This window comes from Leucoraja erinacea, chromosome 1, assembly GCF_028641065.1.
Source record: "Leucoraja erinacea ecotype New England chromosome 1, Leri_hhj_1, whole genome shotgun sequence".
Taxonomy (NCBI): domain Eukaryota; kingdom Metazoa; phylum Chordata; class Chondrichthyes; order Rajiformes; family Rajidae; genus Leucoraja; species Leucoraja erinaceus.
The window spans coordinates 65,997,482-66,024,198 of record NC_073377.1 but is presented as its reverse complement, the minus strand read 5'-3'; the positions used below and the strand labels follow the sequence as shown (position 1 = coordinate 66,024,198).

At 43.8% G+C, this 26,717-nt stretch overlaps 1 protein-coding gene across 1 annotated transcript in view; it reads right to left on the bottom strand.

Moving 5' to 3' along the window:
• Nucleotides 1–23,339: 23,339 nt before the first annotated feature.
• The window catches only part of LOC129697647 (uncharacterized), a 49,305-nt gene continuing 45,927 nt past the window's right edge, over nucleotides 23,340–26,717 (bottom strand). Inside the window, exon 12 of the mRNA XM_055636364.1 lies at nucleotides 23,340–23,733. Coding sequence (XP_055492339.1) covers nucleotides 23,688–23,733 — 46 coding nt within the window. The 3' untranslated portion in view covers nucleotides 23,340–23,687. The remainder of the gene's footprint in view (nucleotides 23,734–26,717) is intronic.

The following is a 26,717-nucleotide window of genomic DNA, read 5'->3' as shown; positions in this document are numbered from 1 at the left end:
TATGAGCCATATCTGCCATCTCAAATTATTTTCTGTGGGACAAAAATACTGGACTTCAATTTAGCTCAAGAACTTTATAAATTGGGGAATAGAATGAGAGTAGTATGAAAAAAAAATGCAGATGTTTAATCTCTCTGAGGAGTTAAAAAACATTAAAATAAACATGTTTTGAACCAAGAATTAAACTTTGAGTCCTGACTGCTGACAATGATGATTTGGGTTATGTGTGTGGACATAATGCTGGATATAAGGTGACATTGTAATAACACAACTTACGGACAGGGTTAAAGGAATGTTTTTCATTATTGGCACTTCATACCCCTGTTTTAATTATCATACTGCTTGCGTGAGAAAGGAAGCTTTTACATGATTGTGTATTTAAACAAGATCCTGAAGTGTAACAGTGTCACTGAAACAGATCCACGTGTAAAAACAGAACCCCTTTCTTTGTAAAACGAGTTGGAAACCTGAGACGTAGCATAACCTCATGGTCTAAATCATAACAGAGTGAATGACAACTTAATCAGAAGGCATTCAATATTTGGCAACTAGGGTGCATTACCTATTTCCTGCCACTTATTAATCCTAACACTTATAATTTGGAAACACGAAGCTCCATTTCATTTCTCCCGACCCTCTGGTTTTGTGAACAAATAAATGCAACAAATAAACCTGAATGGCCGCGGTTTGTACCTACATTCAGTGTTGTCATTTTTCTTCCATGTTCCGGGAAGAAGAAAGATGAAAGATGTGGAGGTGCATTTTCAGGCCTAAAATTGATAACACAAGAAAGCATCAGGTAAAGGAGAGGGTGCACCTATTTCCAAAATGAGTCATGTGACGAGCTGCAGATATCAGCAGAGACAGCTCAACAGACTGAACAGAATAAATTTGGCCCAGTATCCTCCCAGACTAAGGTTTCTCCTGATGAGAAACAGGTAATGGTAGGGAGGGTGGTGAAGACTGAGGGGTGGTACAGTGGCGCAGCTGATAGAGCTGCTGCCTCACAGCACCAAAGACTAGGATTCAATCCTGAATTCGGATGCTGTCTGTATGGAGTTTGCATGTTCTCCCTGTGACCACATTGTTTCTTCCCACATCCCAAAGACATGCAAGTTTGTAGGCTAATTGGACCCTGTAAATTGCCCCTAGTGGTTAGGGAGTGGATAAATAAGTGGGATAACAGAACTAATGTCAACTGGTGTTCAATGGTCGGCATGGACTCAGTGGGCCAAGATCCATGTTGAATCTCAAAACTAAGCTAAACTAAACTAGTGGTAAAAGAGTCTACCAGCAGGGACCCATGGTGACAGTCATGATTCCTGTCAGGTCAATGGAAAATTGTGCTAGTTTACATTAACTCAGCACAGAATTATTGAAAGGGGATATAATTTCTCTGGCAGAGGCCTTGCTGTCAGTCTCCCCTTTTGCACCATGTCTTCCAAAGTGCTCTTCAGTTTGCTCATAAGAAATGTGTCAGTAGCACATGTGAAATCTCCAGGAGAAGGTTGGGCTTCAGGATGGGTACATTCCAATGGTTCACAGGCAGTGACGGACTGGGTCTAAAAATATTGTATGCCAGGAGACAAAGGGGGCCCACTTCATCAGGGGCCCACTTGCCATTGGGCAAGCTGACACCCTGGCCAGCCCGCCACTGTTCACAGGTTTCTCGTTGACTTGAACATATATATATATCAGCACAAGATCCTATAACATTACCCATCATTTATCTTCTTCTATGAGTTTTCCATCTCACTGTCTCATTACAATTTTCCAGCATGTACATATTAATTGTTAAAGGTGCTACAGTGAAAGAAGTTTCATTTGGACACTTGGCACTGCAATTTGGAAATTAATACAGAATATATCTGGGACATCGTAATATTGAGGAGGGTCCTCCACATAAATAAATTCAGCTGTTCTTAGACATGGGAAAAAATGCCAATTTAAAAGAAAAACCCTGCAGCTTACATTTATTTATGAAGACAGATTGCTGGAGTAGTTCAGCAGGTCAGTCCAACGTGGATGTTCCCTGACCAGAGATGCTGCCTGACCCGCTGAGCTACTCCAACACTCTGTGTCTTCTCATGTAAACCAACATCTGCAGTTCCCTTCTTTTCACATTTACTCATAATCAATTTTCAAATTATTTATTTTGAATAGTGGGATTGTTGTAATTCAACATTGAATGACAAAGAGCTTAATGAGGCTTAAAGATTCCCAGTAGGCCATACTATACAATAATAACTCAACTTCACAATGGCAGTAACAACACGTGACATTGGCAGGAGCTTAACTGCCCATTTAGTGTCTGCGTTATTTCACAGAAACAGCTTTTGTTTCACCTATTCACCTACCCCACCCCACCCCCCCCCACCCCTCCCCCCAGCCCCATCCTCACTTTCTCTGCTGCCTAAATTAACTTGTTGTAGACAGAAGTGCTGGAGAAACTCAGCGTGTGCGGCAGCATCTATGGAGTGAAGGATATAGGCAATGTTTTGGGCCGAAACCCTTTTTCAGACTGGTGTGGGGGGGAGGGGGGAAGAAGTAGTTGTCCCTCTTTCACTGTTCTGATGTAGAGTCTTCAATCTTAAACATTAACTGTTTCTCTTTCCACAGAAGCTGCTTGGCTTCCTGAGTTTTCCCAGCCATTTCTGTCTCTATTTCAGATTTCCACTATCAATTGTTCTTGTGCATTTTTATTAAGAATTCAAAACCATTCCTTCTTTTCTGCAAGCTGGTTTATGGCTGCGATCTAGATTTCAGCTCAATAAGCATAAATGAGCTTTCCTGAATGCTTAAGTTTAGGTTTATTATCGTCTTGTGTCTGACGTACAATGACAAGCTGTGTTCTGCATGCTATCCAATAAATACAATCAAGTCAAACTCAAGTACAATAGATAGAGCAAAAGGGAAGATGCCAAGTCCATAATATAGCTCTCAGCATTGTAACGGATCAGTTCTATAGCAATGAAAGCCAGTAAGGTATTTGACTTTGGAGGCATTACAACTGGGCACAATACAATTCATAACTACAGACGGCTGTGGAGGCCAAGTCCTTCGGGATTTTTAAAGCGTAGATTAATAGGTTCTTGAGTAGTAAGGATGTCAAAGGCTACGAGGAGAAGGCAAGAGAATGAGGTTGAGAGGAAAAAATAGATCAGCCATGATTGAATGGTGGCACTAACTCGATGGGCTGAATGGCCTAATTCTGCTCCTGTGTCTTATGAACATATGAACTAGTGAACTAGGGTCTTGCTTGCACATCCACAAATGCAGGATTACTGCCTCAAGGATGTAATCCCAGCCACTGGCACCTTGGGCACAGCGTTTAACTTGTTTTTTCTTCCACCAATTTCAAAGGCACTAGGGTCATGTGCAGTATGAGTTTCTATGCTAAACAAGTCCATGACAACAAAGCTCCGCTCCATTTGGCTAGTACAGGACCCAAAAGCCGGCATCATTGGTCAGGGCCTTATGTTTATGGCAGGCCCACACTGGTGTCAGAGTGCATTATAGGATTTACAATGTCAGTGAGAATTTGCAAAAAATGCAACTTTAAAAAAAATACAAACAATATCTTCTGCCCCATTAGGGCAAGTGTGAACATGAAGTGCACTGCAATGGAATGTAAAAAGCAATCTGAAAAAGCAGTTCATTCCTTGTTAGGATAAATCTAAACAGATATTCAACTTCAATCAAAATATTTTAGATCTTGAAAATGATTTTTAGTTATTTATGATGTAGAAGTCGAAGGGATAATGTAACCCATTGAAAAAGCTATGGGCCAGTGCCTCGAGTGACCTGACTAAACAGAACCAGCTTGCAGTCTTAACAAGATGGATACTCAAGCAATGAAAAGCAGCTGGAAAATCCTATCATGTTTTATTGAATTTTCATACTACCAATCTGTCTGGACTATACACAAGACAAACATACATGGCAGCATAACGCACTGTGCCGACTGACTCGAAGCCAAGGAGATGTAGACAACAGAATCTGTTTACAATTAACCTTTTTACGGCCTTCAGCAGAGGCTAGTGAACATTCCGATCCATTCATTCAAGCTGAACAACTTCAGCTTTCTTCTCATTCAATCTACGCTTTGGATGAGGTTCTGGCATTATGTCTTTCTTTGACAATTTGCCAGCAATGTTGTTGTAATTCAGAACAGTAATTCTCAGCAAACGTTAAGGACCTTTGGACAATCTATGTGCATCTCCAGCGGTGAGTCCTGAACGAACATCATCATAATATGGGGCTCCGATGACCCATTGGTAACATTTCCTCTTGCCACAAATAAGAAACACATGCACATTAGAGTACGGTGATGGTACATAACTAACAGTCCAAAAACCAGAGCGCAAATACCACCGTGACAGCTGTGGAATTTAAATTCAGTTTATATTCTGATTTTGGGGGGGAAAGAACTGAATCAGTTATGGGGTGAGTATCCAGAAATCGGAGGTGCAAAGGGACTTGGGAGTGCTGGTGCAGGATTCCCAAAAACTTAATCTGCAAGTCGAATTGTTAGGAAAGAAAGCAAGCTCTTTACTGCTCAATGCTATGCTACTCAATGTTAGCATTTATTTAACGAGGATGTTTCCACTAGTGGGAGAGTCTAGGACTAGAGGTCACAGCTTCAGAATTAAAGGGCGCTCTTTTAGGTAGATGATGAAAATTTTTTTTAATTAGAGGGTGGTGAATCTGTGGAATTCTTTGCCACAGATGGCTGTGGATTCCAAGCCAGGTTATTTTTAAGGCAGAGATAAATTCTTGATTGGTATAGGTGTCAGAGGTTATGGGGAGAAGGCAGGAGAATGGGATTAGGAGGGAGATAGATCAGCCATGATTGAATGGCAGAGTAGACTTGATGGGCCGAATGGCCTAATTCTACTCCTATTCCTTATGACCTTATGAATGCAAAAATCAACAGATTGTTGATAATATAAAGTTTACCAATACCTTACTAGGGAAGAAATCTACCATCTTCACCCACCAGCCTTGATGTGACTCCAAAACATCTCCTATGAGATTGACGTGTTTTTAGTTAGGATCTCTGGAATGTCCTCAACCCAACCCTAACCCTACCTCAATAATGAAAGAATGTGGCCCACCTCCTGCACTATTATGCACTTGATTTTTAGTTTTTTCTAATTGTGTTTTTGCACTAATGTTTTGGGTTTTATTTTTACAGACTTCTTTCTTTTAAAATTTACGTGTAACTTATGTATAATTTGCTTTTGTTTGTCTGTCTGAGAACATGTGCGTGTGATGCTGCTGCAAGCAAGATTGTTCATTGTACATATGCCTCACTATACTCACGTGCATGACAATAAATGATCTTGTACAAGAACTATAAAGTCACAGTTCAAAGGCATTTGGGAATGGGCAATAATCCAGTAATGCTCAGATCTTAATAAGTTAATTTAAATTTAAGGGCAGCGCAGCGGTTGAATTGTTGCCTTACAGCGCCCGAGACCCCGGTTCAATCCTGATTACAAGTGCTGTCTGTACAGAGTTTGTATTTTCACTATGTGACTGCGTGGGTTTTCTCCGGGTGCTCCGGTTTCCACCCACACTCCAAAGACACGCAGGTTTGTAGGCTAATTAACCTGTAAATTGTCACTTTTTCCCTAGTATGTAGGATAGTGTTTGTGAACGGGGTGATTGGTGGTCGGCGTGGACTTGTTAAGCTGAAGGGCCTGTTTCCACGCTGTATCAATAAAGTCTATTAAAAAAATGAAGATAATACAATCACTGGAAATGTGTCAGGAACTGTTCATTGATAATAAGTCGGACAACATCACACTTTCTAATTAAGAGGAAACTCTAAAAACTCTCTCCATCCCCTTCTTCAGTTCGACCTGGCACCCCCCTGGACAGGAGAACCCGTTTCTTGGGTCTTTTTCAGGAGGCTCGAACTGAGATTTTGTTCAATGGTTCAATAGTGATTTATTGGAACATGAACAGCCGAGAACGAAGGGGGGACACAGCGGGGATGGGGGGGGGGTGGGGGTGGGGTGGAAACTGCTGCCACGTGCGGCGGCAGGCTGTAGATCATAATGTTTAGTGAACTGTTGTAACTTTGTCAGTGCCAAAACGTGGTGACACTGGTGTACTGCCTCGATGAGATCTGCTACAGTATATGATTTTTTACCGGATTGTAGGCAAAACAAAGCATTTCATTGTACTCGGGTAAATTGAATTGAATTCTTTATTTGTCATTCAGACCTTTCGGTCTGAACGAAATGTCGTTGCCTGCAGCCATACATGTAATAATAAACAACACACAATAAAAACAAATTAACATCCACCACAGTGAGTTCACCAGGCACCTCCTCACTGTGATGGAGGCAAAAGTCTTAGGGTTGCTGTCTCTTCCCTCCTCTTCTCCCTCTGCACTGAGACGATACCCCACCGGGCGATGGTAAGTCAGTCCCGCGGTTCAACCTCTACGGCCCGGGGGTGGTCGAAGCTGCCGCCCTCCAGTCCAGCGGACGCAGTTGTTGCCACGGGAGCTCCGGAAAACAGGCATCAACCTGTGACCCGCGAGCTCCCGACAATGTCATCCACTGGCCTGTGGCCGAGCCCCGGATTCAGGTCGCTGCCGCCAGAACGCCGCCTCAGCCGCCGGAGCACCGTCTCCGCCCCGCACCGGGCCGCCCACACGGGAGCATCTCAGCCCCGCACCGCCCACATGGGAGCATCTCAGCCCCGCACCGGGCCGCCCACACGGGAGCGCCTTCCAGCCTCGCACCGGGCCACCCTCACAGGAGTGTCTCAGCCCTGCGCGCCGTCCGCCCTCACCGGATCGGCGAGTCGAGCCGCTGCCCGAACGCCACCGTAGCTCGAAGACGGCCAGCCTCGCGTTGGTAAGTCCTGGCTGGCTCAACCTCCGGATCCTCGAGGTCGGTCGCAGGTTGGAGGCTGCCAGCTCCGCCATTAGGCCTCAGCTTAGACGGGGGAAGAGAAGGGGGATATGACAAGAAAGTTGCATTCCCCCAAAGAGAGAGACAGACAGCGAGGACAGGACCAGAGTCGTCAAACGCACATCATATGTTTGACATATTGCACATCATATGTTATTCCGATCATTTTCATAAACCACCTCTGGACCTTTACCAGTGCCAGCACATCCTTCCTCAGATATGAGGCCCAAAACTGCTCACAATATTCCAAATGTGCTTTGACCAGCACCTTATAAAGCCTCAGCATTACATCCATGTTTTTATATTCTAATCCTCTCAAAATGAATGCTAACATTGCAATTGGCTTCCTTACCACCAATTCAACTTGCAAATTAACCTTTTGGGAATCCTGCACCTGAAACCCCAAATCCCTTTGCACCTTCAATTTCAAAATCCTCTCCCCAATTAGAAAATATTCGACGTGTATATTTCTACTACCAAAGTGCATGACCGCACACTGCACTACGCTGTGAATCAGTCTTGCCCCACAATAATTGTGTGAGTCAGTCTCGACCTACATTAATTATGGTTCCTTCCATCAATTGTTGTATTGGGGACTTATTCTGTTCCAGCACAGAAAGTCCCCTGGAGGACGCATGGAGACGGCATGTTGAGTTACCTGCTACTATGATTGCTTCAGATTAAAGAAAAGTAAAGAACCCAACTGTAGCCTGAATATTACCCACAGCCCAGAGCGATTGGAGTAATTCAACACCATATACTCAGGGTTACAATATCAACACCATAATGTCTGAGCCCAGTCCTATCCTCAATGGACACTGATTAATGCAAGAGACCAGCAAGACTGTTTCCTTCTTTTCTCCCGTCCTGCCTGCAGTCAGCTACAGAACCACCACCCATGGTTCAGCAAAAGCTGTTCTAAAGGTGGGTCTCTCTCTTTATCCCAGTGCTGTCCTGGGCAACGACCGAGCCAGCAGAGGAATAGTACATTTCCAGCTGTAAAAGAATCTCCAGTAAACAGTGACTATGATATGATTGTCATAATTGTATAACTTGGAATAAGTAAAATAATTAATAGAACGACAAAAACGTTTCTGTCAAGTGTCAAAGACGCCAGTTAAAAAAATAACGTGGCAAACAATTTATTGGATTAAGAATGCGATACCAAAGGCAGCACAGAAAGCTGCAGTCGGCAGAAAAGAACTAGTTGCACCTCAATACTGAAGTCTCATTTCACCTTTATTACTCTGTTTCGAGTTTACTGTCTGAACTCCTGGGGTAACTCAAATAAGCACTGCATCATTCAACATGTCCAAGGCATTTCGTGAGTAATGACTGCAATTACTTTAAACAACTCCCTGTGATTTAGAAGAAAAGCACATGCCCTAAACTGGCCGGCCTGCTTTGTAACAAACATCTGCAGATACACCTGAGAAATACCTTAAGTTAAAAATCCAATGGCATTAGCTATCCACCTCCGTCTAATATCCTGAGATTTGTGATAAATTCAGAATCTATAAAAGTTAGCTATGGCGGGGGAAACAATATACACTGCTATGGTAGTCACAGGATATTGCTCTCTCATTGGCTGAACAAAAGCCTCATTTATCCTTAAAGTAAATTATGTTTGGAAGATAATCCCATTGATTTATGTACAGCAGGTTTTGATTATACACAATAATAATAATAACCTAAAGTGGAATTTAAATGAAGTTTTATTTGCCATTTTAACTACTTTGTTTCAGTTAATGGAAACACTTGACCTGAGATGTGTAACAGGCCTAATCGTCATCACATGTGTAAAACCTTGTGTGCCCATCGATGGTGAAAGGGTCTGCATACGTCCTAGTTCTAGAGTTGGATATGGCTGGAGATGTGGTGGGATGGGAGGGCAAAAGTGGGGGGAGGGGGAGAGATGGGCAAGGTCTTTCTTGGTATGCCTCCTGTGTCTTATACACATTTTATATCCTCTTCCACTAACCCTCAGAAGGTCGAGCAGATCAAAGTTGGTTTTGGTACCGTGTTCAGCGCTGACATTGTGGGCCGAAAGGCCTGTTCCTGTGCTGTACTACTTTATGTACCTGGAGGAGCAACTTGATTCCAAAGATCCTGTCAAAAACTGCTGAAAATAGTGATCTCCCCCAAAGCCCAGGAATGCTTTGGCAACTGTCTAAGTCATGCTCCTCGGTTCCATGACCGTTAAAGCGGTAAGAAAGACTATGGATGTCTCTGGGAGAGCAAAGAACCCGATCTCCAAGAACAAACAAAATGACAGCAGCATGGAGCTCTCAGAAAGTTACAGGCTTTTTTCTCGTTAGAAGCTCTCTTGAGTATGTCAGATTGTCAGTCTGGCCTTGCACTGCCCGTGAAAATTAATTTAAAGGAAGCAAAATACACATTTTACCACTAGGGAGTTGGGAAGGCTTAGCTGCAAATCCGTGGCTCCTGAAGTACCAACCAACATGGTCCATCTACCTGCATTTGGCCCGGATATCTCTAAACCACTATCCATATATCTATCTAATGTTTTTTTTTTAATTTTGAGATGGTACCTGCCTCAACTACCTCCCCTTGCAGCTCGTTTCATATACCCACCACCCTTTGTGTAAAGAAGCTACCCCTCAGGTTCCTATTAAATCGTTCCACCTCACCTTAAAACAACATCATCTGGTGCTCGATTCCCCTACTCTGGGCAAGAGACTCTGTGCATTTACCCAATCTATTCCTCATCTTCCTGTGATCCAAGGAATAGAGACCTAGCCTGCTCAACCTCTCCCTATGGCTCAGACTCTTGAGTCCTGGCAACATCCTCGTAAATCCTCTCTGCACCCTTTCTAGCTCCAGTAGGAGCGAGATGAACACGTACAGGGTGGTATTGGTCTTTGATAAATTGGCTGTCTTGTTGAGGCATTATTTGCTATCGACCCCTTTGACGGTGGAGAGGTCAGTACCTGTGATGGACTGTGCCGTGTCTACCACTGTAATCTCCTTCATTCCTGGGCTTTCAAGTTGCCAAACCAGGCCTTAATGTGGGAATTCAGTGGATGATCCTGTGAATAACTCACTAACGATGATTGCTGTACACCAAACTGGAGCTTAAGTTCCATCGTACCCAAACCCATGCTCAGTGACGGCATGTTAGAGCAGAGAAGCACTGTATTGAAAGTATTCTTGGTGCTTAGTAATTTAAGTCAATGAACCGTGAGCACCAGCGAGGGACCAAATGCCTGCAGCTGCCTTTCTTTCTGAGTTGATTGGGGACTGAATCTAGGCCTGTGCCTCGCACACAAACAAGATCTTACTCTCATCTTTTGCTCACATTGGATAATTGAATTCAGTAGACCCAAACCTCACATTCCAACAAACAAGAGGTGAATATAGACACAAAAAGCTGGAGTAACTCAGCGGGTCAGGCAGCATCTCTGGAGAAAAGGAATAGGTGATGTGTTGGGTCGAGACTGTTCTTCAGACTGAGAGTCAGGGGAAAGGGAAATATAGACGGTGTTAGAGATAGAACAAAAATGAAAGATATGCAAGAAAAAAAACGATGATCAAGGAAAAGTGGGCCGAAAGGCCTGTTTTCATGCTGTATGACTATGGTGCTTTCTGATAGAAATGCTCTGGAGAAAATGAATATGTGACGTTTCATGTCGAGACCCTTCTTCTGGGTAAGCAGAGGTTGGGAATATAAAAATACCAGGTTAAAAGAGATGGCCAAAATGATGCACAGTGATACACAAAGGGGGGAAATCTACAAGTAGTGGTTATGTGGATATTACTTGAGGATGCTGAGTTTACACAGTGCATTCAGAAAGTATTCAGACCACCACTTTTTTCACATTTTGTTACGTTACAGCCTTATTTGAAATAGGATTAAATTCCTTTTTTTTTTAATCATCAATCTACACACAATACCCCATAATACTCCATAAATAAAAGAAAATTTTGCAAAGTAATTAAAAAGAAATAACTGAAATATCACATTTACATAAGCATTCAGACCCTTTACTCAGTACTTTGTTGAGGTATCTTTGACACCAATTACAGCCTAAAGCCTTCTTGGGTATGACGCTACAAGGTTGACACACCTGTATTTGGGTAATTTCTCCCATTCTTCTCTGCAGATCCTCTCAAGGGCCTGTCCCACTTGGCGATTTTATCGGCGACTACCGGCGTCATTGACTGACGCATCAGTGTCGCTGAAAGATTTTGAACATTTCAAAATCCAGCGGCGACAAAAAAAAATGTTGTGACATTTGAGGAAACACCACGCATCAACACGCCGTGTCACGCCACATCATGTCGCAAAACGCCACAACTTTTTCGATGACCAAAAACGTCAGTCAATGATGCCGACAGTCGCCGAAAAAAATCGCTAAGTGGGACAGGCCCTTCAAGCTCTGTCAGGTTTGTTGTGGAGTGTCGATGCACAGCTATTTTCAGATCCCTCCAGAGATATTCGATCGGATTCAAGTCCAGGCTCTGGCTGGGCCACTCAAGGACATTCACAGACTTGTCATGAAGCCATTCCTGCGTTGTCTTGGCTCTGTGCTTAGGGACGTTGTCCTGTTGGAAGGTGAACCTCTGCCCAAGACTGAGGTCCAGAACGCTCTGGAGCAGGTTTACATCAAGGATCTCTCTGTACTTTGCTCCGTTCATCTTTCCCTCGATCCTGACTAGTCTCCCAGTTCCTACCACAGAAAAACATTTCCACAGCATGATGCTACCACCACCATGCTTCACTGTTGGTATGGTATTGGCCAGGTGATGAGCGATGCCTAGTTTCCTCCAGACGTGACACTTGCCATTCAGGCCAAAGAGTTCAATATTTGTTTCATCAGACCAGATCTTGTTTCTCATGGTCTGAGAGTTCTTTAGGTGCCTTTTGGCAAACTTGAAGCATGCTGTCATGTGCCTTTTACTGAGGAGTGGCTTCCATCTGGCCACTCGACCATAAAGGCCTGATTGGTGGAGTGCTGCAGATATAGTTTTCTTCTGGAAGGTTCTCCCATCTCCACAGAGGAACTCTGGAACTCTGGAGCTCTGTCAGAGTGACCATCAGGTTCTTGGTCACCACCCTGACCAAGCCCCTTCTCCCCTGATTGCTCAGTTTGGCCGGGCGGCCAGCTCTATGAAGAGTCCTGGTGGTTCCAAAGTTCTTCCATTTAAGATTGACAAAGGCTCTTCGGGACCTGCAATGCTGCAGAAATTGTTTAATACCCTTCCCCAGATCTGTGTCTCGACACAATCCTGCCTTGGAGGTCTACGGACAATTCCTTCGTCTTCATGGCTTGGTTTTTGCTCTGGCATGCACTGTCAACTGTGGGTCCTTAAATAGACAGGTGTGTGTTTTTCCAAATCATGTCCAATCAATTTAATTTACCACTGATGGACCCCAATCATGTTGTAGAAACATCTCAAGGATAATCAATGGAAACAGGATGAACCTAAGCTCAATTTTGAGTGTCATAGCAAAGGGTCTGAATACTTATGTAAATGTGATATTTCAGTTATTTGTTTTTAATTAATTTGCAAAAATTTCTAAACACCTGTTTACGCTTGTTCATTCTGGGGTATTGTTTGTCGATTGATGATTTAAAAAAAATGAATTTAATCCATTTTAAAATAAGGAAGTAACATAACAAAATGTGGAAAAAGTGAAGGGGTCTGAATACTTTATGAATGCACTGTAATTGTCATTTGAGTCCTGCGGAGTTGGTGGCCAGATACTTATTCATAACTTTCCTGAACTCTATATAAGTTTTGACATTTTATGCTTACAGTAAGGACACAAAGCTTCAACGCAGAGCTGTTAGTAAGGGACGCCTCCCATTATGTTTTACAAGAGCATGTCTGAGTAGTTAAGGCACAAGTCGGAAAATTGAAGCAGATTGGCTCAGGAATTTTTAGACTTGGCTGCTGCACTAAATGTTAGAGAGAAGCAAATTTTGCAGACACCAGTCAAACTCTATGGGACAAAAGCCTCCTTGAGATTACATCAAGGACAAAAGGTTGGCAGGGTGTTGTGGCACCAGTGGCACATGGGTAAAGATTCCTCCATCACAGGAAAATAAAATATAAAAATACCACCTCGCCTCCTCTCTGCACCACTGTACACCTCCCCCACCACATATCCCTCCTGATACATGTTTCTCCAAGATGCTCTAAGAAATACATTGGGATAGCACCACCTGGTGCTGAACATGAGAAATTGAAATGAAGACAAAAACAAATTATTTAATGGCAATTGAGTTAGTCACTTCAATTGATTATGATCAAAGGCAGATCGACTTCAGTAAAGCAGGCATGTGATCTGATGTTCACCGTATAACCTATGTTGCACAGCAATACAAAAGCATGTTGACAGCCTTTAATATATGTGTAGGAAGGAACTGCAGATGCCCGTTTAAACCGAAGACAGAGACAAAGTTGGAGTAACTCAGCGGGTCGGACAGCATCCCAGGAGAAAAGGAATAGGTGATGTTTCGGGTGGAGACCATTCTTCAGAATAAAAATCAGGGGAAAGGAAAACGAGAAATATAGTGGTGATATAGAGAGATATAGAACTATTTCAATATCTATCGAGAGTGATTGCAATTCCAATAATTTCACCACCTCGTCAATGTAGCCATTGTTACTTTAGGTCCAAAATCATAATTACTTCACGTACAATCTTGGCATTACAAATTTGAAGCTGTACTGAATTTTCTTTTATATTCTAGTGGCAATTTCTGTTTCCGAACCCTCCTAAGACTATGGCAATGCCATGTCCTTAACAAACTAAATCTGATTTCCAACGGTAAATAGTCTAAAAAAAAAGGAAATTCTCTGTCTCCTTATCTACTGTTTACAATGGAAAAATGTAGAACGTAGAGTGAAAATGTTGACCCTCCCATCACTACGTGCATTATGGTTGGCATTCAAACCGGAAACCTCCATCTTTCCTGAAGGACTCCCTATAAATGTGACGTGAACTGTCACATGGGACATTAAAGATTATATATCATTATTTAGAAAAGAACTGAGGCGCTGTCCTATTGACATAGCTAAAACTCCAATCTAATCCCCCAGATAGATGATCTAATCATGCTATTTCCTGGCAGTTATTTGAGATAGCTGTGTGTAAATTGACTGCTACATTTCCCATAAAGGAATGGTGTATGATTGATTGTAAAGTATAAGAAAAATTTGAAATCATGAAAGGGACAATATAATCTTTTTTTTTCCCTTTAGTTTCCATAATACAGATACACTTAGAGAGCATTTCAAGTTAAGATAGTTTAAGGTAGTTCTTCCCGACATCTGATATCACCACAATATCTTAAGCACACCGTACCCTATCTAAACACAACCAGCACTGGACAAATTGTTCCAACTATTTCCATTGTATTTCCCAGCATTGCAATAATCATTCTAGCATTATCAACAATCTAGAATAGATAAAAATGTTTTTGGGCAGCTTGACAAAAATAAATTAAGATCTTAATGTTATCTCTTACTCATTCACTGATGATGCACTACAAACAAGGTGCATACAAGATGATATACAATGCTTCCTTGAAGGATGAGTCGCAGGTAGATAAGGTGGTCAAAAAGGCTTTTTGGCCATCAGTCAGAGTACTGAGTACAGAGGTTTGTAGGTCATGTTGCATTTGTATAAGACACTGGTGAGACTGCAATTAGAGTATTGTGTTCAGTTCTGGGCAACATGTTGTAGGAAATAGTGTTCAAGAAGGAACTGCAGATGCTTGGAGATCGAAGGTACACTGAAATGTTGGAGAAACTCAGCGGGTGCAGCAGCATCTATGGAGCAAAGGAAATAGGCAACGTTTCGGGCCGAAACCCTTCTTCAGACTGATGGGGGGTGGGGGGGAGAAGGAAGCAAAAAGGGAGGAGGAGGAGCCCGAGGGTGGGGGGATGGGAGGAGACAGCTCGAGGGTTAAGGAAGGGGAGGAGACAGCAAGGGCTAGCAAAATTGGGAGAATTCAATGTTCATGCCATCCGGACGCAAGCAACCCAGGCGGAATATGAGGCGCTGTTCCTCCAATTTTCGGTGTTGCTCACTCTGGCAATGGAGGAGACCCAGAACAGAAAGGTCGGATTGGAAATGGGAGGGGGAGTTGAACTGCTGAGCCACCGGGAGTTCAGGCAGGTTATTGCGGACTGAACGGAGGTGTTCGGCGAAATTATCGCCCAACCTCCGCTTGTCTCCCCGATGTAAATCAGCTGACATCTAGAGCAGCGGATGCAGTAGATGAGGTTGGAGGAGATACAGGTGAACCTTTGTCGCACCTGGAACGACTGCTTGGGTCTTTGAATGGAGTCGAGGGGGGAGGTGAAGGGACAGGTATTGGGACAGGACAGCAGCAGCAGATTAGCAAGAGATACGACTGATTGGCTCTAGCCCAAGTGGGAGGAGAGAAGTGAGTCAGTGTGGGAAAACAGTTGAAAACTGAGGAATTTGCTTTGTAAATTGGTAAATCAGGCAATTTATCAGTCAATTTAAGCAAGACGGCTCTTAGCGAGCGGCAGTGAGTGAATGGCCTTGTGAGGGAAGTGTGAGTCTTTGGCTCGAGAGTCTTAGGAGAGGAGACCACGCAATACGCTTGAGAGGTAGAGACGAAAGAAGGAGATGTCGGGTAAGCTGATTCAGTGCGATGCTTGCAGTATGTGGGAGGTCAAGGACACCGCTGGTGCCTCTGGCTGTTAGAAATGCGAGAAGTGCATCCTGGTAGAGCTCCTGAAGGACCGTGTTGGGGAACTGGAGAAGCAAGTGGATGACCTCCGGTTCATACGAGAAACGGAGTCGTTCCTCGACAAGTCCTACAGTACGATTGTTACACCTAAGGTACTGGAAGAGAGAAGATGGGAGACAGTGAGAAAGGGAGGGAAGCATAGAATGCCAATGTCCCTGGGTGGTGTACCTCTTGTAAACAGGTTCACCTGCTTAGAAACTGTTGGGACAGAAGACGTGCTTACACTGAGCGGCGGACTGGCTTGCGATGCGAATAGGGCTGTTGAGCAAAAACCAAAAAGGCCTAAGGCAGGCAAGGCCATTGTAGTGGGAGACTCCATTGTGAGAGGTACGGACAGGGGTTTCTGCGGCAACAGACAGGATGCAAGGATGGTGTGCTGCCTTCCCGGTGCCAGGATCCAGGATGTCACGGACAGAGTGAAAATCCTCAAGGGCGAAGGTGAACATCCGGAAGTGGTAGTGCATGTTGGCACAAACGATGTCGGAAAGAAGGGGATGAATATTCTGCAGCGTGACTTTAGAGAGCTCGGAAAAATGCTGAAAAGCAGGACCTCCAGGGTTGTTATCTCTGGTTTGCTTCCAGTTCCTCGTGCTGGCGAGAGCAGGAACAGGGAGATACGGGACCTGAACGTGTGGCTGAGGAACTGGTGCACGGGGCAGGGATTCTTAGATCACTGGGATCTGTTTTGGGGTAATGGGGAACTGTACAAAAGGGACAGATTGCATCTTAACAGGTGTGGGACCAGCATTCTGGCAGGCAGGTTTGCCACTGCTACACGGGTGGTTTTAAACTGAATAATGGGGGTGGGGTGTCAAATGTGATAGTGGAGGATGGAGTTGAAGGGAAAGGGTTTCTTAAATGTGTGAGCGTAGAGACCGAGGGGTGTAAAATGAGGGTAGAAGCAATAGGTAGCAAGGTGAAAAGTAAAAGTGGCAGGCAGACAAAACCAGGGCAAAAATCAAAAAGGGCCACTTTTCAACATAATTGTATAAGGGGTAAGAGTGTTGTAAATTGTTCACCCCAGTTTGGCAAAAGAATAAATCAGGGAAGGTAGTACATCCGTGGATAACAAGGGAAATCAGGGATAGTATCAAAGCGAAGGATGATGCGTACAAATTAGCCAGAAAAAGCAGTATACCGGAGGACTGGGAGAAATTCAGAGACCAGCAGAGAAGGACAAAGGGCTTAATTAGGAAAGGAAAAATAGATTATGAAAGAAAACTGGCAGGGAACATAAAAACTGACTGCAAAAGTTTTTATAGATATGTGAAAAGAAAGAGATTAGTTAAAACAAATGTAGGTCCCTTGCAGTCAGAAACAGGTGAGTTGATCATGGGGAACAAGGATATGGCGGACCAATTGAATAACTACTTTGGTTCCGTCTTCACTAAGGAAGACATAAATAATTTGCCGGAAATAGCAGGGGACCGCGGGTCAAAGGAATTGGAGGAATTGAGTGAAATCCAGGTTAGCCGGGAAGTGGTGTTGGGTAAATTGAATGCATTTCTGGATAGAAGGAATGGGTGATGTTTTGGGTTGAGGCCCTTCTTCAGACCCTTCAACCATTGAACCAGCTCATTGGACTGTGAGCTTCTTCTTGGTGTGCAGGTTAGTCATTCACTTACCGACCCATGTTGTGTCGCTCTGTCTTTCGCTCTCTCTCTCTCGCTCTCTCTCTCTCTCTCGCGCGCTCTCTCTGCCCCACACCCCATCTCGTCTCTCTCTCGCTCTCTCACTCCCTCTTTCTCATCCTCTCCTCATCATTCCCGGAATCATTGCGATTTTGCAGTGATGGCTGCATCTGCGGTTCCTTTCTTTTGGAGGGTGTCATTGACTTTTGTTGCCAAGGTTTTAGAGTAAAGCATAACTCACTTCCCCTAATGTGCTGGACATAACTAGAAGGTGCATTGCCCTGCACTGTTTCACAGACCTCCAATGAGCTGGTTCAATGGTTGAAGGGTCTGAAGAAGGGCCTCAACCCAAACCATCACCCATTCCTTCTATCCAGAAATGCTGCCTGTCCCGCTGAATTACTCCAATATTTTGTGTCTATCTTCGTTTCAATGGTTCAAAGGTTTCCATATTATTAAGAAAACTAGAGGTCAGAAAAGGTAAAGAACAGATCATTCTTTTCTGGGGTTTGTTCTGTATTCTTTGCATACCTCTAGTTTCCCTCTCCCCTTCCTCTCTCCCCAGTCTGAAGAACTGTGTACAGGATAGTGTTAGTGTGCAGGGGTTGGTGCAGACTCGGTGGGCCGAAGGGCCTGTTTCCACGCTGTATCTCTCAACTAAACTAAACAGATAATCTATGGAAAGAAAGCAGAGCATCTTTATTGGTACATTATGACTTGACGGGGATTTCAAATCTCGCACGATATACCTTTACGGCATGGTGGCGCAACGGTAGAGTCGCTGCCTCACAGCGCCAGAGACCCGGGTTCTTTCCTGATGACCGATACAATTGAGTCTGGTTTAGGTTTTTAGTTCAGAGTCAATGCTCAAGGCAGACCAAACGTGTTAAACAGAGATTGGTCAGATACTGAGCTTTACACAGTGAGAAATCATGTGAAATAATCACAGAATTTTATTTTAAATGAATGTACCTGCATGTTATACTGTTTAGTTTGGAGATACAGCGAAGGTAGTCCACTGAGTTCGCACCGAGCAGCGATTTTATTGTTTTCCTATTTGTCCATTTTTTTGTGCCCGATTATTTAGCGGCCAATCAACCGCTGTCTCTAAGGGGGTTGCGTCCAATCACCAACCAGCATGCTTTAAAATTCCCGTCCAATCAGCCGCTGTCTCCAAGGGCATTGTGTCCAATCACATAATGCAGTTTAATGGTAATTAGCAGCTACGGTAAAGGTTGGAAGCCAGCGGAGGTACTGACAGTCAGACGGAAGCAGAAGAGATTCAGACAGTGTATAATCCATATACTTCAGTGTACAATTTCATAATATATACTAAATACTCAATAACAGAGCTGACAGACCTTGGCTGGGAACCTGGGGCTCACCAAAATTGTTCCCAATTGGGCCCCGCACTTCCTGAAACCCCCTTTTCACGGTGCGACTTGACGCAAGAGGTAACCAGAGTTTGACATCGTGGGAACCTCGTGCGGTAACAATACGGCATTCGTGGACCACCGTGGCGCTAACGGCATGTAATCGTGTACCTTGGGTACTCGGGAGAAAATTCAAACATGTTTGAATTTGTCCAAGAGTGTCTTGTGCACTTGTGGTTGAGCATTGCAACATTTTATGAACGAAGTGTCCCGTGCGATATCGGTAGTAACTCTTGCGGTCACCGTGGGAACTCCTGCCAACGGTGAACCCGGAAGTTGGATAGAGTGAATCCAGCCAGTTTGCTATTTACATACAAATCTAATAAAACTAGCTAAGCATTTCATTAATGTCAGTGTGTCTCTTTTTGTCTGAAAGATGGGGGTGTCTTCATTTACTGGCGGTGGGTGTCTGTCACTGAAACAGGCAGGTAAGATTTCGCATCCACCTTGTGTGTGCGTCTCTCTCTCTCTCTCCCTCCCTCTCACACAGGCGTGAATGGATGAACTCCGCGGGCCAGACAGCATTTACGGAGAGAGAGAGGGAGGGAGAGAGAGAGAGAGAGAGAGAGAGCGAGGCAGTCCTGGTCAGTCCTTTGAAGATAGACACCAGTTGCTTAGAGCAACTCAGCGGGACAGGCAGCATCTCTGGAGAGAAGGAACTTAAATGCTGCCTGGCCCACGGAGTTCCTCCATTCATGCCTGTGTGAGAGTGAGGGAGAGTGTGAAGAAGGCTCTCGACCCGAAACGCCACCCGTTCCTTCTCTCCAGAGATGCTGCCTGTCCCGCTGAGTTGCTCCAAGCAACTGGTGTCTATCTTCAAAGGACTGACCAGGACTCTCTCTCTCTCTCTCTCTCTCTCTCTCTCTCTCTCTCTCTCTCTCATCTCTCCCTCTCTCTCTCTCACACAGGCATGAATGGATGAACTCCGCGGGCCAGGCAGCATCTACGGAGAGAAATGGACAGCGACCCATTCTTCAGGCTGCCTTATGTCTCTCCCCCCCCCTCACCCCAACTCCCACCCACACACGCGAATGCTGGAGAAACTCAGCGGGTGCAGCAGCATCTATGGAACGAAGGAAATAGACAACGTTTCGGCCCCGCTGCACCCGCTGAGTTTCTCCAGCATTCGCGTGTGTGGGTGAGAGTTGGGGTGAGGGGGGGGTGGGGGGGGAGACATAAGGCAGCCTGAAGAATGGGTCGCTGTCCATTTCTCTCCGTAGATGCTGCCTGGCCCGCGGAGTTCATCCATTCATGCCTGTGTGAGAGAGAGAGAGGGGGAGAGAGAGAGAGAGAGAGAGAGAGAGAGAGAGAGAGAGAGAGAGAGTGTCCTGGTCAGTCCTTTGAAGATAGACACCAGTTGCTTGGAGCAACTCAGCGGGACAGGCAGCATCTCTGGAGAGAAGGAACGGGTGGCGTTTCGGGCTGAAAGTTTCTTCAGACTGAAAGTTTCACCTCTCAGTAGATCATAAAATAACACAATAATCATGGTCAATGTGAGATACAGTCTTTATTCATATTTGACAAAATAAAAAGACGACTTCTTGCACATATTGAGAGAAGGTGCATCACACCAAACAACATTTGTCTAAAAAAACAGATTATTCTTCAGCTCATTAAAGAGCTCGGGTGAAAAAAACGAATAGAGTGTGTGACAACAAAGTAACATCATTTGTGCCACGTGATTAACTACACTACAGTCCACGATGTTGATTCGGGAAAGATCGGGAGACGGACAAGTCACTCGCACAAATGACAGAATTGCCGAGTACCGTGCGAACTCTTTACTCTACCCCCATTATATCGTGTGATATCGTGCTAGACCACGACCACTCCACTCTGGCTACATCTTGCGTCAAGTCGCCCCGTGAAAACTAGCCATTAGGCCGGCCCTGCAGGAGCCTGAAATCTGCAACATCCAGGTTCAGGAACAGCTATTTCCCCACAGCCATCAGACTAAACACAACTGCAAACAAACTCTGAACTATAACAGCCTATTGCACTTTATCTGTTTATTTATGTGTGTATATATATATATTTATGGTATATGAACACACTGATCTAATCTGTATTTATGCCTACAATATTCTGTTGTGCTGGGGGGTTGAGTAGGGGAGTATTACTTGAAATTGGAAAATTCAATGTTCATGCCGTTGGGTTGTAAGCTACCCAAGCGAAATATGAGGTACTGTTCCTCAAGTTTGCGTGTGGCCTCACCCTGGCAATGGAGAAGGCCAAAGATGGAAAGGAATAGGAAAAGGAATGGAATGAGGATTAAAATGGTTAGCAACCAGGAGATCCAGCAGGCTATGGTGGACAGAGCGCAAATGTACGGCTGAAGTGTTCAGTGTAAATTGCAATCTATTCTGTACTGCAATAGACAACTTTACTCCGGTGGCATAGATTTTTCAATTTTGTTTTTCAGGGGCAAAAAATCTATTACTAAAGAAATACTTGTCATCAGGAAGGATTATTGTTATATTATACATTAAGGGAATGCACAAAACATGAACAATTCAGCAAGCAGTTAACCATGAAATTGAAATGAAAGCAATAAAACTGCAGTATTACATTATCGGACTTTCTTTACTATGATATATGCTAGACTTTTTGTGCTTATGTAAAATCCAAGTGCAAGACTATCTAAATAAAATCAAAAATGCCAGATCCACTCAGCAGTTCAGTCAGCATCTGTGGAACGGGAAAAGGAGCCAGTATTTCAGGTCACTGACCCCAATCAGAACCAGAATAGTGAGAAAGCAAGCATGTTTAAGCTGCAGGTAATCGGTAGGGATGGGGGAGAGGCGGCACAGGAGCTCAGCGGTCGAGTTGCTGCCTTACACTGCCAGAGACCTGGACTCGATCCTGTTTGTACGGAGTTTGTACGTTCTCCCTGTGACCACATGGGTTTTTCTCCAGGTGCTCTTGTTTCCTCCCACATTCCAAATATGTGCAGGTTTGGAGGTTAATTGGCTTCTGTAAAAATGTCCCTAGTGTGTAGAATAGAACTAGTGTATGGGTGATGGTCGGCGTGGACTCGATGGGCCGAAGGGCCTGTTTCCATGCTGTATCTCTAAACTAAACTAAACTGTTGGAGAAAATGTGAGGAGTGTCAGTCTTAGGTGGGAAGCAAAGTTGATGAGGGAACATGACTGCATTCAGTGCTGCCTCATTGGAACAAGAATAAGTTGGAACCATACAAGGCAGAACACTACAGTTTTGCTGAAAATCTGGAACAAAGGAGAATGCTGGAGATACCCAGTAGATCAGGCAGCATTAATAGAGAGAGAGAGAGAGAAAAACTGAGTTAGTGCTACTGGTCAATAACTGCATTAGAGCTGCTCAGTCTAATACCTATAGGAAGGACTGCTAACCTGAAATTGCTGAATTCATTATACAATCCTGTGGGCCACACAATGTGCATGGACAGAGGATGAGGTGTTGTTCCTGGAGTGTAATTTGGGCATCATTGGAACAATGTAGGTTCTGCTAGTACAGACTCTATAGGCTAAAATGGTTGCCACCTGTAACTGATTGACACAACAGTGGTGGGCCTTATCCGGGACGACAATGAACTGGCTTACAGGGAGGAGGTGAAACAACTGGTGGACTGGTGCAACACGAACAATCTGATCGTGAAGGTTGAAAAAACAAAGGAGGTCATCGTTGACTTCAGGAGAAACCGGCACAGTCACTGGGAAAAAATCATCGGGACTTCTCTTCCTTCAATCCGGGACATTGCGTGCAAACGTAGCTTGTCCAAGGCCAACAGCATTATAAAAGACCCCACACATCTCCATCATGGACTGTTCACTCTGCTGCCCTCGGGCAAAACGTATCGCAATATAAGGAGCTGAACGGCCAGGTTTTGAAACAGCTTCTTCTCCTGAGCCATGAGACTCTTGAATTCCATATAATGTGCCGCCACTATTATCTATTTTATCTTCTTATCTATTTTATCCTTTTGTTATTTTATGTTGCATGGTGAGCCAGATGTAATGAAGTTTCGTTCAGATTTGCATTTGCTGGTGTATTTTTGAATGACAATAAAGTCTTTGATTGATTGATTGATTGAGATTGATGGGCTCAAATATCAAATAGAGTCCCTGGGAAATAACGCGGTGAGTTTCTATGCCATGCTGCTTGGATTTCGCTTTCTTTCAGTACAAGCTCCTCAGGAGGCAATCCCCACTTAACCAAGACTTGTCTTGTACCTTTTTCTCCAGGCTTCAAGGAACTGCCCAACGATCCCAATGCACAGGATAGAAAGAGGATAGCTACCTGATTTATTTTTCCTTTGTTTCATGGAAACAGAAAATAGATGCAGGAGGAGGCCATTCGGCCCTTCGAACCAGCACCACCATTCGTTGTAATCATGGCTGATCGTCCCCTATCAATAACCCGTGCCTGCCTTCTCCCCATATCCCTCGACTCCACTAGCCCCTAGAGCTCTATCTAACTCTCTTTTAAATCCATCCAGTGATTTGGCCTCCACTGCCCTCTGTGGCAGGGAATTCCATAAATTCACAACTCTGGGTGAAAAGGTTTTTTCTCAAATAAAGCTAGCCACTGACTCCAAGAAAATGTAGAAACAAGGAACTGCAGACGGTTTACACCAAAGAACCCAAAGTGCAGGAGAAACTCAGCGGGTCAGGCAGCACCTCTGGAGAACATAGATAGGTGACATTTCAGGTCGGGACCCTTCGTACATACTACCTTTGTTTGTATATTTGTGCGTCTTTGCTGCAGACAAGGGATATTTTCTGCTTTTCTAGCTCACCAAACACTTAATTTCCTAATGCATTCTTGTCATATGTAGTTGCAAATTTTTCATTTCATTCCAATGTGTTGACAGGTTTCTTAGTACATCAAGTTAATCATCACCATGCACAGGATCACATTCAGTCATCAACTCGGCATTCTTTCCTTCTTGTTTCCTTATGTTGGTGTTGGATGTCTAGAGTTTGACCCCCATAAACCTTTCCTGCAGGATAGAAAATGATGAATAAACAAGTTAAAGAAAAAGTCAATCATTACAGAACAAATTGAGGTATTTTTATTCAAGGGAACACAATAGTTTTAACATGTGCCTAAAATTCCTGAATGCCTGGAGAGCTGAGCTGCACCACAGGGGGGTGTTTGAACTAATTAACTTTTGAAGGATGAATGGAATAAAGTTTTCAAACACTCCACTCCTAATCCAGAATCTGACCCAATGTTTAATCTTTAAAGAATTACCACGGTCCTTGGAAATGCAGCACCATCTCAAGTACAGCGGTCTGTTATACTTGCATTGCAGCATTTTAAATGAAAAAAAAAAGCATTAACACAGATAGTTCTAATCGCTGACAATGTGAACCCTTCAAGAGAGCACATGCTTTGTTCCCTTTCACACTCACTTGTGGTATTAGATAATTTCTCGCAACAATCACGTTGATTCCCCGTTCCTTATTCCCCACAAGGGCCACCTTGTTGAACTGCTGTGGTCCTCCAGTCGTGAAGCCCAACGGTGCCAGAGGAGATGGAGATCCAGGGTTTAGATCTTATGATGACGTTCAGAGATATGGACATGAATTGTTGTGGATGATCAAACATCCACTGGGAGGAAATCACTCCAGGAACATACCCACCCTCAATAATGGTGAGTTCCAGCAATTGAGTACCAACTTCAGGGCTGGAATCAGGGCTCAGAGTAAAAGGTTCCTTGTGATGTTTGAATTTGTCCATCAGGTTTTCACTCCAGCTACAGACGTGAAATAGTAATTGTCAACAAGAACACAGGAGAATAGGTGCAGGATTATGTCACCCAGCGTCTAGAGTCTGTCCCACAGTCCAACATGTTTGCAGTTTATCTGCCACATGCCTCAACTCTCCCTCTGTGCCACTTCTACAGAAGCACTTAAATCTCCAAGCTTTCAAACATTTATCTACCTCCTCTTTAAATACTACCTTCCACGTGTTAGTATTTAAAGCATAGAGAATAACCGAGATTCACCCTTTTTGCTGCAAATCCAATGAGGCTCAGTTTAAAATGCCCAGCCCTGTATTTTGTAACTATATCTCTTCATTGAGACTCTCCGATTCATGGAAACATCTCAACATCTACTTATCATGCCCTTTTGGGATCTTGTACATTTCAGTGAGATCACCGTTTATTCTTCTAAACTCCAAAACTCTTTGACATTTGCCTTCTACAGTAGATAGATTCCAATGTACAAACATCAGAAATGGCATCTTCCATGACTATGACATTGTACAATCTCTGGCCCTTTTTAATCTTTCTACAGGCTTTATCTTTATCTTTGACCCCCGGTAATAAATTTAACATCCTTGCCTTTGATTTCATCCTCCTCCCAGCTCCAGCTCCAAATCAAAGACCTTTTAACCTCTATACCCATCAAAATACCTCTTGAGTTATGATTCCAACCACTCTGCCTTCCCCCCTATGAGGTCTCTGCACCATTCAATATATTTTCACCTCTCAACTGGTGGATGTGCGTTTGACAATTTTGGTGACATAATTTCGTTCAGACCGAAAGGTCTGAATGACAATAAAGGAATCTAATCTAAAAATCTAATTCTTGCTCTGGTCTTTTTTTGGGGAAGTGGGAGGAAATTGGAACAGCTGGAAGTAACCCTGAGGTTCAGTTTAGGGATACAGCGTGGAAACAGGCCCTTTGGCCATCGAGTCTGCACTGACCTAAGCCCATTAAACTACAAACCTGAAAGTTTTTGGAATATGGGAGGAAACCAGAGCTCCAGGTGAAAACCCACGTGGTCACAGGGGGAACGTACAAACTTCATACAGACGGCACCCATAGTCAGGATCGAACATGGGTTTCTGGCACTGTAAGTCAGCAACTCTACCGTTGCACACTGTTTCACCCATAACAGAGAGAATGTGCAAACTTCACTCAGACAGCACGAGCCTTCCTTCCTCGTGTCCAGCCATCTTCTATATCACGTCTTTTCGGTCGGTCAGTGACGGTTGACGGTTGATGGTCGGTGGTTGCAGAATTGGCTACTTCAGTCAGTCACTGTGGTACAGCTTCTGTCGTCAGCATTGCCTGGGATGCGCCACATGGAGGCTTCCGCTTGCATCCCACAGCGCGAGTTAATCACAGGAAAAGAAACAAAGTGATGGAGTAACTCAGCGGGTAAGGCAGCATCTCTGGAGAGCATGGATAGGTAATGTTTTGGTTCAAGACCCTTCTTCAGACTCACTTCTTCAAAGTAGGCATCCCTTGAGGATATTTAACAGGAGATCAGTAAAATTGGATGTAAGGAACTGCAGATCCTGGTTAAATACAGATTGCTGGAACTGTGAGGCAGCAACTCTTCTACTTACACCTTAGATTTGTTAGTTGTAGATTTAGTGAAGGTTATTTCACTTCATTCCCTATACCTTTGGGGATTTTTTTCATCTCTCTTTCTCCTCTCCTTAAAACCCACTTTTTAGAATCTCTCTTAATACTTTCTTGATATGATTTTACAATCCATGTGATATGGAAACTTATATAAGAGCACAGCGCAGGTTATTGTTGCTATTTAAGGTGTTGAGCAGAACGTTACTGGCTAAATCTAATAGCTTCGGGGAGTGACTGACATTGTAAGAATGTCAAACTCACCCAAAACTGACACAAACAATGAAGTGGGAAAGTCGCTGCACTCTTGACAGTCTTGAACTTCATGCCAATCTTTTCTTTTGGATTCAAAGAGCCCTTTGAGTAACTCAATTAGAACAGGAACAAAATGTGCAATTGATCTGAGACACAATTCTTCTTTTGTATATTAGGTGTAACTGCAACAGATACAGCCTGAGGCACCACTTAATTCTTCCTGAGAACCGCAATAAAAAAACAATAGTTGATTGGCAATAACATTTCAGGCTAATTACCCAGGTATTTCAAATATGTTATTATATGCTATTTGTATTTGTATACATGTGTATGCAAGCAAAGAATCTCA